The following is a 16,184-nucleotide window of genomic DNA, read 5'->3' on the forward strand; positions in this document are numbered from 1 at the left end:
AAGTCCAAAGGTAGAATGGGGTGTTTTAATTTGCATTTTAAAGTGGTTAATTGTGCCATGGTTTAAACAGAATGATTAAACGTTACTGTGAAAGAAAATGGTGGAACAAATTGTTTGCACTTTGAGTTAAGACAGTTCTTGGAATTGGACACATCTAATGGGATCGTTTCAGACAGTCTTCTGTCCCTCAAACATATCATCAGGTGGGGGGGGGAGTAGTGGCTTTCTGAAAATAAATGCAACTAAATAAACATGTGCCTTGAGATTAATACCCTTGTTTAGAGCATCGCTGGCGTCATGTGCTTCCTCTCTCCCTTCACTTCCTTGTGTCTTCAGCTTGGCTGGAATGCAAATAATCACACAATTAGTTCTGCCAATTCAAAAGACTTCTGAACTGCTGTAAGGCAAGCAACTTACAAAACTGAGGGGGGCTTTCAATCGCATATTGAAATAGTACAAGGGACCTGCCGATCAAAAGTCATGTCTAAGGCAGCTTGTTGGATTCTGGTCTTCCATGGTCGTATGCCTATTGGCAGCCATTGACCCTTATTTATGCAGGACACTTGGGATGTGAGGAATCTGTAACCAGGTATGTCAGGGGTGCCAAATTGAATAAAATATTGGGGAGAGGACAGATAAACCCCACCCCACATAATCGATCACCTGATGCAGTGTACACACACCATTTGAATGGCAATGTCCCTAGGAGTTGGCTCCTTTGAGATATGCCGACATTTTCATTTTCATCTTAAAGCAGGCACTGGGGGGTTGTAGCAGCTTTGGAGATTGAGATTGGAAATATAGCATTGAGGGGAGGGGATCCAGTTTCTTCAGAGTCACTGCTGTGATCAAAATGGGAGCTTCCAGTGGCTGCTTTAGAAATGACAGTGCTGATAGTTTGCCTCACTGTTGTTAGATGCTTAATGGGCACCACTGAGCCAGCATTAAGCACTTGGAAAGATTAAGAGGAAAGATTTAGACACATATGATTAACACTCTTCCATTGAAATCAGTTAGATAGGGGGGGGTGTATTATATAAATATATCTCACATATTGCATGTGTGATATATTTGAGAAGCATGCCATAGTATTTTTTTTTTCTATCTTGGCTTTCTGTTCTTAGGGAAACATGCATTTTTAATTGTTTGTCCTAAAAATACAGCAAACAAGAGTTTTGTGTAGGATGTTACTGGTGCTGTTTAGGTTCTGCATGAACAGGAAACCTCCCCACAAGTAGTAAGCATAAAGCTACACATGCCAGCCCTAGGCGCCGCCCCCCTCCCACATCTGGCTCCCTGCCCCCCCTGTCTCCCCAGTCCTTGACCTTCCTGTGTTGAGCAGAGTTCTGAAGTCTTTGTTTCGTTTGCTCACATTCACTTGAACACCAGCAGAATCCTCTGCGTTGACGAGGGATGCATGTAACTTTGGGTTCTCAGTCAGATGGAGCAGAAGGCAAATGTGAGTACAAACTCCCTTCACTTCTCCCTGCTCAACACAGGACCAAGCAGGCATGGTGATGCACACTAGGGAACTGGAAAATAGGGACACTTGGTCCGTGTTTTATTTTTTACTATTTTGTTTGAATGGGGCAGGGGAGACATATCAAGAGATTTGGATGTGTACACACAGAGAGAGAGACTTTTAACATGGTTTTTACAATAGCAAAGGTCAATGAGATACACCTTTTTTCATTCTAACAGGCTGGGAAGGCTTCCGTTGTGAAGAGGATATCAATGAATGTGCATCAAATCCCTGCATGCATGGGATTTGCATCCAGAATGAACCAGGCTTTGGCTACACCTGTTACTGCAAACCTGGATTTGTGGTATGCTATTGAAAATCTCGCTAGATGTGTTATGATTGCACATACCCACAAGTCCTCTCTGCCCGTGGAAAACTATGTATCAGGGAAGAGGGACTTTGCCTGCTTCTCCCTCTTGTGTTGCTCTCTTTGAGTCCTCATCTGTTGTCTGAAGTGGTGCAGTCACACAGCTGTCCACCTCTTTATCTATTATTTCTGGGAAGATGTTGAATGTTTCCCTGGCAGGGGTATATCTGGATTCTTCCATGAAGTTTGTCAAAGTTAAATTTGGAGTTTTAGGCTTATATAACCCCCAATTGAAAATTACCTTTGTGCTATAAACTGGCTGTGACAGCACCAGTCAAATGCGGCTTAGGTTTGCTGAGTCATTCTTGAGCTGTGACACATGCACACCCCGACACCACAACTCTATGGCTGTGTTGTAAAAAAACAACAACTGTAGAAGTGGGGAAAGCACCCTGCATCCATAATCCAATCAAGTTGCAGAATATTCTGTTTCCTAAGGGAGCTCTGTTTAAATCCACCCTTCCCACTTCATTAACCTTTTTTACACTTGAGCCAGGAATTGTGTCCATGTATACAAACCTGTTTCTTTGCCATAGTGATTTTATCCTGCCTGTTTTACTCGCACCAGATCTTATCCTGTTACCTTGCGCAGATTGCTCTTGCTGAATTTGGATTCCTGGCTAATAATGCACAACAAATTTCCTGTTCAGTAGATATACATTATTTATTTGTCAGCTTTACAATAAATCTCCCAAGATATGCAAGCAGTTATTCAGATGAATTCCATTCTTTTCCTACTGTTGCGGGTGTGGGGGGAGAGACACGAATAGGGAAGAAACTGCTGTTTGAAGAAGAAAAAAACGGTTAAGATCAAAGTGATTTACGTGCGTGGTTTATTTAGTATCACTCCCCAATAGTTTAATTATATAATACATCAATTTGAAATCTCAAAGAGCTGAACAACTGCATTATTTCATCTCTGTCAACGCACAACTTGGACTTTTTTAAAGGAAAAAGATGCTTTGGATAAATAAAAACAAAAGGAAGGGCTGGCTGGAATTATTTTGCCTGATAGTTCTCATTTGAAGCTTCAGACCGGGGCTTTCAGGGGACATTAGTCAATTATTTTTGAGAAAAGATAAGCAAGGAGAAGGAGAACTTTTACAGAGCAGGATACTGTATTCATGTTGGCACAAGGTTTTCTGGGCCAAACACTATATCATCGGACATATGGGCTATATGGGTGGAATCCAATTGTTCCATTCCATGAGTAGAAGGACTTTTAACCCAGCAAATCCCTCCACTAGTGGATGGAGGGGAAAAGATACTTATCTGTTCCTGCTCCCCCATGCATTCCCTTTCTGCCCCCTCCAGACAATCTGATGTGGATGGTTGAGGAACCCTCTGGAAGGTGGCACAAACCTGCATGGAGAAGGAGAAATCTGAATATCCCCTCCCTTCCTCTTCCATTATTGGCCTTCGCTAGTTCAAAGACTCTTCCACAAATGGAAGGAGTCTTTCTATTTGCATAAAGGCACAACTGAGCAGAAGCACACAAACACACATACTTTGAACACAGAGAGAAGAAAAGGTCAAACAGACCTAGTGCTAACTGTGTGTCGAGACCAAGATGCAAGGTAGGAATTGCAAAAAAAAAAAATATCTGTGTGCACAATGTTGATATTGAGATTTTCAGAAAATTCCATCCCTAGCCACGATAGTATTTGCAACCTTGACTAGTGCTGTGACTAGTAGGCAGGCTTTGCAAAAGAGTGCATACTCAGTGGAAAGAAAGAAAAGATTGGCATGCCATAGCAAACACCATCCTGTGGCTCCTTAGACAGGCAACACATTTCTTGATTCCCCAAGAACTAATTCAATTTCAGTGTATTGCAACATGCTTTGTTAGGAAGTAGCATCCTCATGCTGCACAAATCAAGTTAAAGTGTGGAATAAACTGTGTACTTTTCAGACAGTACAACATAAAGTAATTATAGCATCAGAACATATTTTTTGTTTACACCCTTGTATATCACTTTGGTTCAATCTCCGAGATGCATATTGTTAACTTTAAAAGGCAGACAACTTGGGAACAAAACTGTTTTAGGATATAGAATGTGATAGGGACTGTGAGATGGAATCTTTATTTTAATACCGATAGTTTGCTCTTTGAACTGATTGGAAGTCAAAATGCCATAATTAAATTGCAATTGAAAAGCCTGGGTCTCTGTCATGAAATCAATAAAGGGAAAAATCTCAGTGGGCTTAAATTAATTTTGGGAAGTGCAGTCTGCCCAGCTGAAATAAGACAGTATCTCTTTCTTTTCTTTTTGGGTGGGGTGGGGGGAGGCGGAATCAAAAGAAAGCAATAATTTGAACCATTTAATGTGACAAGGAAATGGAAATGGCCTTCATAATGACTTTTTAAAAACTTCTCCTCTAGGGCCGAAGCTGTGAGCTTAATTACGACGATTGCTTAATACGTACCTGCCCTGCTGGGTTTCTCTGTGTGGATGGAATAAACAATATCACCTGTTTACCTGCAGTCCCCCAAAGGGGACAAACCATCATCAAAATGGAAGGAGTGCCCCCTAGTGAGCCATTACAGAGAGGCCTCGCATCAGCCCATCCAAGCCTCTCGCCTTCTGACCTTTATATTTTTCAAACTTCCACAGGTAAGAAAGTACAAGTATTATGAATAAAAGACTGAGAGGTTCTAAATGAAACCCTGCCCTTTCAGTGTGTGCAGTTTTAAATTATTTTTATAAGGATTAATGTCTTCTGTATTCTGTGTTTCTCGTCTGTATTCTTTCAGGGTCCCCCCTCCCCAAACTCTGGATTCTGCTCTCTTTAACTAAGCACCTGTCTTGTCTCTGTTAATTTGAATGCCATTCTTTGTTTATTAGAACTCCTGGTGGACTGAGTGCAAAAGCACTCAGGGACAATATCCCCTTCTCCACTCCAGCTGTTGGCCTACACTGTATAGAGAATTGCATTTTTTCCATAACTTGTTTGGCTTTTCATTTGAGCTTGGCTAATATGTGTGACTTTGTATGCTGCCTAATACGTCTCTGCCCCCTCTGTTAGTGCAATCCTCTTCAGACTGGAAGGCAGATGACGGCGCTTTGAGAAACTTGCCTTTCCTTTCCCTGGCACGTATCTTTCTTGTGTGCATCTTTTCCCAACCTCTTGATGTTTTCATACATAAGAATGCCTGTAACAAGCTACTCCGGGTTTTGCACATTTCCACTTTTCTTCTCACTCCTTTGTGCTTCAAATTCAGAAAGGAAAAGAATCCACTAGCATGGAAACCATTAAAAATGGAATAGTATCTTAAATGCAGTGGCCTATTTTGAGTGTCATGTGTCTGAGCCTATTCATTCAACTACATCTCTTCTAAACACTGTGCTATTCAATAGCGAACTTCAAAATGCATGCTTCGTTCCCTCTTTTGGCCTGATCTTTTTGCTGTTTTCCTTTTTTTAAAAAAAAATCTAAGTAATATTTCTTCTTGATGTAGATAAGCAAATTAAATGTGACCCAATTTGTAAATATAATTATCTTTGTAACTTTTCCAGCTTATCGTGGCAGCCCCTCAAGTTCTCAATGGTACAGATCTGTAATTTATCCTTTTTATATTGATTCTCAGGGAAAAAATTGATTTAGCAAATTTAATACATCTCTTCCAAGCAATGCTATTTGTTCTGGCTACAGCCCTCACCATGTGAATAATGTGAGGCTTTGCATTTAGTCAGCTCTTGCGGTCACTAAAATTTTTCTTACACTTTTATTAAGAATATGATTTACGGAGTTGTATTTGTCTGCTCTGGGGTGCCTGGGTGAGAATTAATGGTTTTCAGGTAGCAATGCAATTTGCTGCCGATCCAGCCTAGGGCCAAAGTTGTTCATTTTTTATTTTCTTCTAACTGCCCCCCTTACTTTTTATCCTCTAAAGGTCTGCAAAAGACAGACTTTCTCAGCCATGGGATTCTTGCAACCTCTAGCATGGCTAAATTAATGTCCAGCATACCACTTGAAGGCACGGGACTAGGATCATTAACCACCAATAGTGAGTCTTCAGCAGCATTCTTGCTCACTTCCTCAGCAGACATTCCCACCTCACAGTTGTTGGGATTTTCAGGTCCGTTTGCAACAAGAATAACGTCCGACATAACAACTGAGCCATGGACAATGATTGATAGTTCAGGAGATTTAACACTAGTCTCACTCTCACAAGATGAGTATGATATAACCTCATTTATCACAGACTCCTTAATGACGGTTCCAGTTCCCTCTGTGCAAAGTTTGTCAGTAGGGAACCATAAGGCTCTTGCTTTATCTGCTACAGACGTGAGTTCAGTAATTAGTAGCATACCAGAGACTTTGATTGAATTAAATAGTCACTCATTACTCTCCCCCAGATTCCAGCCTGCCACTCTGGCAATTGCATTTTCAGTTCTCTCCATGTTGCCTCAAGAGGATACTAGAGAGCAATTGGCTGTTTCCCTAATATCGATAGGCAAAGACTGGATTTTACCGAAGCCCTCTGTGATATCTGTTTTCCCTCTTGAAGCAGCCATTTCAGAAAAGGTAGGCGGCTTTAGCTCATCAGTTATGCAGCAATCCAAAAGGCAGACATCCTTTGACCTCAACTGGCAAACTGTAGGTTCTTTTAGCAAATTAAACCAAACATGTGCAACAGGTTCTTCAGCTGACATGAAACTCTCCAATGAATTCTCAGATCAGGTTCTGCATAGCAAAGAGCCTCTCCTTCATGAGGCGTTCTGGATGAATTTGGTGTTATTAACCAGCTGCTCCACATTAATGAGATCTACTGCCGGTACCTCTGGGCATTCATTTGTTTCAGCTTGGGGAACGGCATCATCGGCAAAATTCACAGAAGTATCTTCCTTTCATCCTACTGAACTAAGCAGATATAAATTCACTACAGAAGGGTATTTTCAAACTAGGCCCTTGGAGGAACCAAGCACCGAATTCTCATGTGTTTATTTGGACTGCGTAGCAACTGTTCTTTTACAAACCATCCATTTAGAGCCATCATTTCCGACCATCTCAGCTTCTCAAAGACCAAACATGTATTTGAGTAGGAAATTAACTGGCGTGGAACAGCTGGACTACACATCACATGATCCAATTATGGAGATGTCTCAGTCATTGACTCAGGATACATTGTTAGCTTTTTATCTGAGCAATGCTCTTCAAGAAGAAAATGGCGCCCATGTTGCATCTCGTTCCAATAAGTCCACATCACATGAACCAAGAAGTTCAGAAAGGATTTTTGATTTGCACCTTGAGCATGCAGGAACTTCAAAAAGAGGCTCAGTGGTTACTTTTCTTCGTGGGCATTTATCAGCCTTTTCTGATATGGCATCCTCTTCAGTACTAGCTGACCAGCCACTCCCTACACAAACGTACTTTGCGAAAATCTCAGCGACACAGTACCTTTCATTTTCTGATGAAAATCAGGCTTTAACTGTAATAGATGGTACTTCACAGCAGTATTTGAAGTGGACTGATAGTACAGATGAAGAACATACAGCAAGTTCAGACAGCCCCTTATCACAGTCACACAGCATGTCAGTAGTAGCTTCAACTGTTACCCCTTACCAGCTGACATTGTCTGGTGAGTTGTTGCTTCTTCTACTTTTTTAACTTCTATTTGGTAGATATATTGTTGCCTAAAGGTTTATGGCTATTTATTTGAGAGGACGGTTCATATGAAAGTGTGCATAACATATACAGACCTGAAACATCCAGTCATGTTTAAAATATTGGATATTTTATATGTCACAAACAGTTGTTATTTTAGAGCTGCCATTTAAACCTCATTCTCATTTGGAGTAGATGAGGTAGAAAACCAGTGATTGGACTGTACCAATTTATACTTCAGTTGAGGGTTCATATACTCCTACATAATTAGAAAACTATACCTCAGACTGATGAATCAGTAGCAAAATATGCTAGAGCTGGTTGGTAGTTTACTACTAGTGGGAGTGGATTAACCTGGGTTGAGCACAAACTACTCTTATTGAAAACAGTTTTTAAAATGCTAGAAAAGGACTCCCTTTGCGGTGATATTTTCCCCCAGTATGTTTTGCAAATATATACACTTGATTGCTTAACCTTCTTTGATGTAAAGCAACAACACTTGCAATAAGCTATATATGAACCAGCCGCGGCGTGGGGATAGGAAGACAACCTAGTCTCCCCCAGCGATTCCTACCTTAGAGTAAAAACGTGTTTGTAAAATAGATTACTTTCTTTCGGGTTTTGGATTTCTTCCTGTTTCCTCTCCAAGTTTGTTAGTCCACATATGAGCTGGTGTGTGCTAATGCCTCATTTTGGCAAACCTGTACTCAGAATGGCCTGGTTTGCCATAACTGATAAACTTTAATTTTTCTTTATTCTTCCAACCAGCAGACTTCCTAGACGTTTTCTTTCTATGCATCACTGTGATATATTTACCAAATGCCAACAAACCCGACTTCACTTCCCATCACTTCCCAATCATTATGTGTCCATTCCTGATTGGCTGAATCTCATTGTAATGCAATCCCATCCAGTACATCTTCCAGGCAACGGTCAGAGTAATAACAATATGGTAAAACAGTGGCTTCCAGGGAAAACAATACCCCTTGTTCAGACTACATGTAAATTTATTACTCAGTTGGGTGGCCACCTCACTGGTTCTACGCAGAAAGTGGATATGGTTGTCAGAAATTAAATGAGTTTGTGAAATGAATAGTGAAATATTTATTTATGTCTGCATTTTTAGGTGGGAGATTTTCACCTGCACTTGCATTTTTATTTTATTTGCAATTTAATCTTCAAGTGTGAACCTTTAGATTTTGCTGCAAAGTTAACACAGATGGTGAAATGAGCAATAAGCAACCTGCTTAGTTCATCATCTAATAGCTGAGCTGGGCACTATATTACATGCAATAGTTTTTAGCAAGAATAGCAATACTGACTCTTGGTGACATTGCCCGCTCCAGGTTTCTGGGCTCCCCAGCCCCCAAAGCAAAGCATTTTCAGAGTAACTGCCACCACTGCTGCTGATTTAACTCAATCCCTACCAACGACATCCGAAGGGAGCAGGCAAAGTAAAGGAGCAGCAACTTCTGCTCCACTTTCTCACTGCTATCACTGAGCAAAGGTGAATGTGCGGTAATGGCAGTGAGGAGGAGAAAGGCTTTGGCCTCTACCTGTTCTCTCTCTTGTCAACTTCTGGCTCTGTTGCTTCAAGAGGGCCAGTAGATGGCAAAGGAAGGCAGAGGAGGAAGGCCAAAGGGCTTGGGCAGTGGACCAACAGCATAAGTGTGGGTCTTGGCCAGTGCCCACAGGTCAACCCCTAGTGCAGGACCTCATTGAGGTTGGTGAGTGTACCATTTAAACTGCCTCATCTTACCCTCTCAAAGGACAATGTGTCACTTTGCTTGTGTTTATCTTTTCTAGCACAGTATGGATGCTGTGTGTGTGTGTGTGTGTGTGTGTGTGTGTGTCAGAGTAAAGTTAGTACCTCTTTTACCTAATCCAAAACACTCACTTAAATCAAACATTTGCAGCACCCTTGTGGCCCCAGATGTCATTCAACTACCATCATTTTCACCCAGCACGGTCAGTGGGCAGGAATTATGGGTGGTTTGGTCCAACAACACAAGGGGACCTCAGCTTGGGGAAGGCTGCTTTGATGCAAAGATGTGATTTCTTGAATGTAAGCATTGTAGATACTTTGCAAACGTATAAATAACAGAAAATGTCACCACTCCCCCCATTCCTTTTGTTGTTTCTACTGCGGATACAGTTTCAGCTTTTCATTTCTTCATGTACAAGTAATGTATGTAAAATATTCTGGGCAGAGATTTATAAGGGATATTTTCGCTTCAGTGACACCTTTGCCTTCTAATGCTGGTTTATCGCATGCTTTGTGGGTGTCAGCTTCTTTCACTACAGCTGCTATCACACTCGTTAGTCATTTAAGCCTTGTCTTTATCAGTGCTGCCAGGTATGTCATTATTATTCATCTCATATTTAATTTTGTCTCCAGGAGCCATGGCCAGGTGCTTATTTTAAAGCGAGCCTTGTGTTACCTATGCTACACTGGCATTTAAATTCATTAATTGCCAGGATCAGCAGACAGTGTTTGCCTACACAAGTGATCACTCTTTCCCCCTGTCTCTGTCTCTCTGAGCTTGGCTTGGGCTTCTGGATTTCAACTTTGTAAGTTAGGTCATGGCCTCAATGTAGTAGGTTTACAGACCTCACTTGGAGCAGCCAACCTCCTCCGTGATATAGTGAACAGCTGCCACAGCAAAGAATAAAGCGCTAGCCTAGCATGCTTTTACTTTGATTTAGGGAAGAACCGCTGCCCCAAAAGGCTTTTTGATGGGTTGTGACTTTGAAGCACCACATCGCACTTCCACTGCTTCATCCTTAGTCTCTCTCAGTTTTACAAAGGACGCAAGTGTGGAAAACCATCTGATGTCCTTTGTTAACTATGGCCATTACACTAAAAATAGGACACTTCTGCTGTTTTCAAATTTGAATACAGCCTGGCCTCACTTATGAGGGGAAACACTCTTCTGCTTAGGGCCCCTCCAGGCTGGGGGGGGGGGGGTTGGGGGTATTATGTAGCATTGCATTGATATAACAATAGTGCATTAGTGGTGGCCATATACTGGACGTTCCACACATCCTGCAGCTTTATTTGCTGGTTTGAGGTGCATTCCCAGTATTACTGCAATGTTATTGTAATCTGGAAGGGTACTCTTGTGCTATAGTGCAACAAAAGAAGGACAAATAAACCCAGAACATTTGCATTACAAAAGCTTAGAAGATTTCAACCGGTTACAGGACATGCATCGATTGGAAATGAAGCAGTATGTCCACCCTGAAATATTTGCAGGTGGAAACAGTATTGGAAGCGGGACTGCATATAACTGTCCCAATACTATCATGAGCACAAACATCATGAATGTACAGTGAAAAAGATGTTTAGAGGGTTCCTTAGCTGAACTGTGTCTTCCTGCCAAACAGGCTTTGATACATTCAGAATTCAAGATCAGAGAGGCTTTATAACCACAAAAGAAATGTAGCTGAGCTTCTCCTTAGCCAAATGTGTTTGAACATTTCATAGGTCATATACACATATACAATTTTTAAACAGCGTGAATTTTATATGGAATATAGGTTTCACATGACTGTTGCACACCCAAGTACATTGTTTGGTTGATTTCATTAACTTACAGTATTCTGTTTCACCATGTTGCATGTGGACTGACATTTGGTGGTGCTTAGAAGATATGTATGTAGTTAAATAGATATCCCCCCTCACATACAAAATGGATCAGATTTTCCCACTGCTGTCATTTATATGTCTAAAACATATCATTGCTCAAAGACCATTCAGCACGTTGAAAATCAATCTTCTGTTTTTACCGATTTTTTTTTAAAAAAACCATGAAATATACAGAGTTCTTTCTTTCTTTTGAGATCTATTTTTCATTACCAGTGCTCTAGCCAACTGCACAGAAATCTAGCTCACCACTTTTCTACAAGCCTATACTGCATACAAAATATTGTCTCACAACAAATGTAATTGATCTGTAGAAAACACAAACGGAAAAAGAGACAACGCATGTGCTTTTTAAAACACAAAAATCTTTAATAATTTATTTATTTTTGGTTTTTTAAAGCCAAAACTTTGATTAGAGATGCTACTGAGTTCTACCACAAACAGAATTTAGTGGCAAATCTTGGGTCTTTCTGTTACAGTTCTGCAATTAATTACAAATTACACTTTGCTACCTATATGCAAAGGCCCTATGTACAAAAGTGGTGTCATCTGTTCTTCCATGAGTTCCACAGTTGTCATGTTGGCTCCTGGTTTTGAGATTTGAGGTGAGAAGCACAAGCATGAATTTTGTGGACTGGTTCCAGTATTAAAAAATAAATAAATAATAGACTGACTAGGCACATAAGTAGTGAGTTTATCAAGAGCTTTACAAGAAGTAAACTCGACAGCTAGATTGATCTATCAATCCCTTCACTTTTCCAGAGGCCCGCCTCAAAAACCTAATTAGGCACACCGGGTCTCTCCATTAGTCCTTTGAGGCTGTCTGGCCAAGTCATGCCCATCTGCCCAACATCTGATGTCAGATGCGGGACAAGTGGATATGTGGCTGAGCCAAAAAGTAGTTTGCTCAGGACTGGCATTGAACTATATGTAGTGCTTTGAAGCCCTGGCCGTCAGCTGGTCAATGGGATGTCAAAGAACAGTGCATGTCTGTTTGGAAGCTCTGATGATCAGCTGATTGTTGGGTTGCACAGTGATTTGAAGCCTCAGCAATGCTTGTGGTGCCAGGTAATTGTCAAGCACACAGCTTGTCAAACATGGACTGTGGGGAGTGCAGGAAATACTGGCTGGATCCACTTCCATACTCCTGCACTATAAGAACTAAGAAGAGAAAACTCAACAAATAAAATGATGTATCTCACTTCCCCCTACCCAAATGTCATAACATTCTCTTTGGTTTTATTATTTTATTTTAATCAGCCTGCGCGTGAGTATGCTATGTTCTTAAGTAAAATTAGGTCATTTTACCTTCACATCAGAAAAATAGCCTTCTCTGGTTCTTTTTTTATATATTTCATTGAACAGAACAAAGAGCAAAGCACATCCAAATGGCACGCAGTCATGAAAAGATTCCATCCACCACAACTCTAGTATCTGTTCAAATATTTAAAGTGCTTATTTGGATTGTTTCTCTCTCTGCACCTCTCGGGTGGGTGCTGGAGTTACATTAAATATTTCCTTCTGTTCAAGGTTAACAAGGGAGTTATTCAACAATGTTCATCACCAGCAAGAGCATGTGAATGTAGAAATATTTATTATATTAATTTTCTTGAGGATGGTGACTCATGGATAGGCATGCACGTGTGTTTTCCCCAAAAGAAAGATAATGGATTGCTACTAATGACAAAGGAGGCATTTTCTGGCATAAAGGGAGAGAAATTTAGACTTTACAAGGAACGATAAAGTCTATAAACAATTGTGAGCATAATCCATCTAAAAACAGGAACATACAAATCCTATGAATGCTATAATCAGTCTTTTCTGATTTTGGAGTACTGTCCCCATGCAGGGATAGGTCATGTGCTTAATTTGCCAGGACATTGCATCCTGCAGGCCTTTCACTCTATTCTTCACCTTGGCTTTTATCCTTTCATTCATTCATCTTCTGGTTGCCTTCCTTTGCCTTTCCCTTTCCCTTAGCCCCGTTCACCTCCTTGTTCCTCCTTTCCCCTTCATCTCACCCTTTTTATCTTTTCACTACTCTTTCCCCCCTCTCTGTCCTTCCCTTTCCCCTCTTTCTGCCTTTCTCCTCTGCCTCTTACTTTCCCCTCTTCTTTCCAGCCACCATCCATTCCCTCTGTGTACACACTTCCTCTTCTCTTCCAACCAACAAAATAATGCCAGAGCTGACTGTCCTCTCCCACTTCCCCAATAAAGTATGTATATTTACATTATTTTAGATTTCTTCCTTAAAGGGAGATCGGCATTGTGAATGTCTAGTCCTTTATCTGATCTTTGTAAGCAACTCTGGAGAGGGGGGCAGGCAGAAGAGAGAGGCCTGCTGGGGATCATGCATAATGACTACTAAAGATGTACAAAATTCAGTTGATATATGCACATATATATTCCCAAGGTCTGTTGGAGATTAAGGATATTGACCAGAAAATGTGCACAATTACCTCTTCATAGAAACATGATGTGCACATTTTCCATGAGGCCTGGTAAATGTGCACAATGGTTGGTTGTTATGCACATTAACTACTCAACTTATTCCCCATATACATATACACACAGAGGGGTGTATACGTGCATGCACACATAAAGAGAGAGGTATATTCCTATGGTTGTAATTCTGTGAATGTTTACTTAGGAGTAAGTCCCACTGAAATCAGTGGCACTTGTTTCTGGGTAAAAATACATCGTTTTAGGCACACCCATGCAGTACTAGTCTGAAGTCTGAGGAAGGACTCTTACAATAAAGTTATAAACTCAAAGCTGGGGTGGGCTGGGCTCTGAGGCCTGGGCAAGTGTACCCAGGTACACCCCCCCCCCCAAGTCTGGGTTTAGGTGATACATTTCATTTATCCTACTATTGTATTTTAAGGCATTATGTGCCAAAAATTCTATTCCAGACTTCAAGCTTCTTTCAATCTCGACAGACAATAATAAGATAAAGTGAAAATATATTACCAGTGTCCCACGGGCATTTTTCAGGCTAGTCTTATAAGTTCCTTTGAATTTCCCCCCTCTTAACAATACAGTACTTCAATTATGTGTAAATAAGTGGAAACAAATGTGAACCTTTTGTGCTTGAGTTAGAATATTATCTCCGTAATAAGGGAAATTGTCAAAACAAGAAGCAGCATTGGATCGTTTCTAAACTTTAATATTTCAGCGATACACGATCATTTACAATAAAGTCTTTGGGTAAATAATTTATGAGGAGAGCTTAACTTTACACCATTAATATTAATAATTACTTATACAGCAGCAAGCAAACAACCAGACTTCAAAGCAAATGTGTTGTTCCTCTCCATTTTCAGCTGAGATCTGACCTAGATTGTAGGTTAGAGAATGCTGTCAACATTAATACAAAACTAGGATTCCAATTTCTACAAAGCAGCATGATGATCTACCATCTCGCTTGAAAGTCTGAAATAGAATACTCCAAGTGATGCAGAACCAGAAGGCAGTCTGTGGCTTATTATTACTACTGTACAGGAAAGGGTCTGAAATATTTATTGCTTCAGCTGGACCACCAAAGTTTTCATCTAATGGTATGTGTGTGTAAGCCCCAATCTAGGAGCTCTCTGGATCTTTCAGGAGCTTCTGATGTGCACATGGAACCATGGGTGGTGCATCCCGTTTTGCTGCCTGAGGCAAAATAGGAATGTGTTGTGCCGCTGCTGAAATCCCTCTTACCTGGGTTGTGTGGCAGCACCTGCAAAGCAACAATGGCAAAAGTGGGTTCTGCCAAGATGTCAAGTGCTGTGCAAGATTTCAGTGACATCTTGCCCAAAGCTGCTGCCAACACCAGTGGTGGAGGAGACGGGGGTGCCACTCCTGGAGCTCCCACTGCCCAAGGTCTCACCCCACTTCCTTGGCATGGAGCTTCCACTTATGGAGAGGCCTTTCCATTCACTACACTATTAAGTCACCATCCAGCCTGCTTCAGTGCCTGAGCTCTTTGGTGAAACATGGACCCAACTGCACAGCGTAAGAGGGCAACAGGCATTGGGTCCTCGGGGGGGGGGGACACACACCTGCCTGGAACCCAAAGAGCCTTTGCCATTCATTGAAGGCATTTCTGAGTGTCAGGAGTGCATGCAGGAGCCAGGCCCTGTCACCAGTAGGGCTTCGCAGGACTGGGGCCTTCCTACATTTGTTCTGGAGAGGCACAGGTGAGGCCGCCTGGTAACTCACAGCACCTGGAGACAAGAGCTAGGAAGGGATATAAGGTCAGCATTTCCCTTCGGTTCTTTGCCACAGCAACATGTTTCCAGAGCCAGTGTGGTGTAGTGGTTAAGAGTGGTGGACTCATAATCTGGTGAACTGGGTTCGCGTCTCCGCTCCTCCACATGCAGCTGCTGGGTGACCTTGGGCTAGTCACACTTCTCTGAAGTCTCTCAGCCCCACTCACCTCACAGAGTGTTTGTTGTGGGGGAGGAAGGGAAAGGAGAATGTTGGCTGCTTTGAGACTCTTTCGGGTAGTGATAAAGCGGGATATCAAATCCAAACGCCTCTTCTTGCTGCGTTTGGCTTCTTGCTTCCTGATCCTCGGACCACGGCTTCCTGACTCCCTGCTTCTTAATCATCGGACCCTTGACTTTGTGACTCCTTGCTTCCTGACCCTTGGACCCCTGACTTCTGGACTCTCGTTCCTGCTCCCACCCCGCCATCTTGCCCCCAGTCCCAACGTCCTCAGCCAGGACTTCGACCGCCCATAGACCGGACCATGACACTGAGCTAGATGGGCCATTGGCCTGATTGGCAGTTTTCTTTCTTCAAGGCAAGACTGCCTTGTCCGGTTTGGCTCTGGACTTCACGGCCACCCATGACAACAATAGGGCTGTCCCAAAATGTCATTGACCCAACACATATGGCTGGAAACCCTTTTGATAGAGGGCAATGAGCATGCTGAAGCAGGCTCTCATGTGCATTGTTTTCCTGGATTAGGAAATGAGAATACAGTTGCGTCTGGATCTCTCCATCTGGCAACTCAGGACCATAGACACAGTTCCAAATCTGGGAAGAAGCAT

At 41.8% G+C, this 16,184-nt stretch overlaps 1 protein-coding gene across 5 annotated transcripts in view; it reads left to right on the forward strand.

Annotated features, from left to right (window-relative positions):
• Positions 1-16,184, forward strand: part of EYS (eyes shut homolog) — a 567,790-nt gene that overhangs the window by 276,183 nt on the left and 275,423 nt on the right. For all 5 annotated transcript variants that reach the window (XM_081905892.1, XM_081905891.1, XM_081905893.1 and 2 more), the window contains 2 exons: positions 1,702-1,826; positions 4,273-4,504. In XM_081905892.1, coding sequence (XP_081762018.1) covers positions 1,702-1,826; positions 4,273-4,504 — 357 coding nt within the window. The remainder of the gene's footprint in view (positions 1-1,701; positions 1,827-4,272; positions 4,505-16,184) is intronic.

This window comes from Podarcis melisellensis, assembly GCF_964234715.1.
Source record: "Podarcis melisellensis genome assembly, chromosome: 3".
In the NCBI taxonomy this organism is placed as follows: Eukaryota; Metazoa; Chordata; class Lepidosauria; order Squamata; family Lacertidae; genus Podarcis; species Podarcis melisellensis.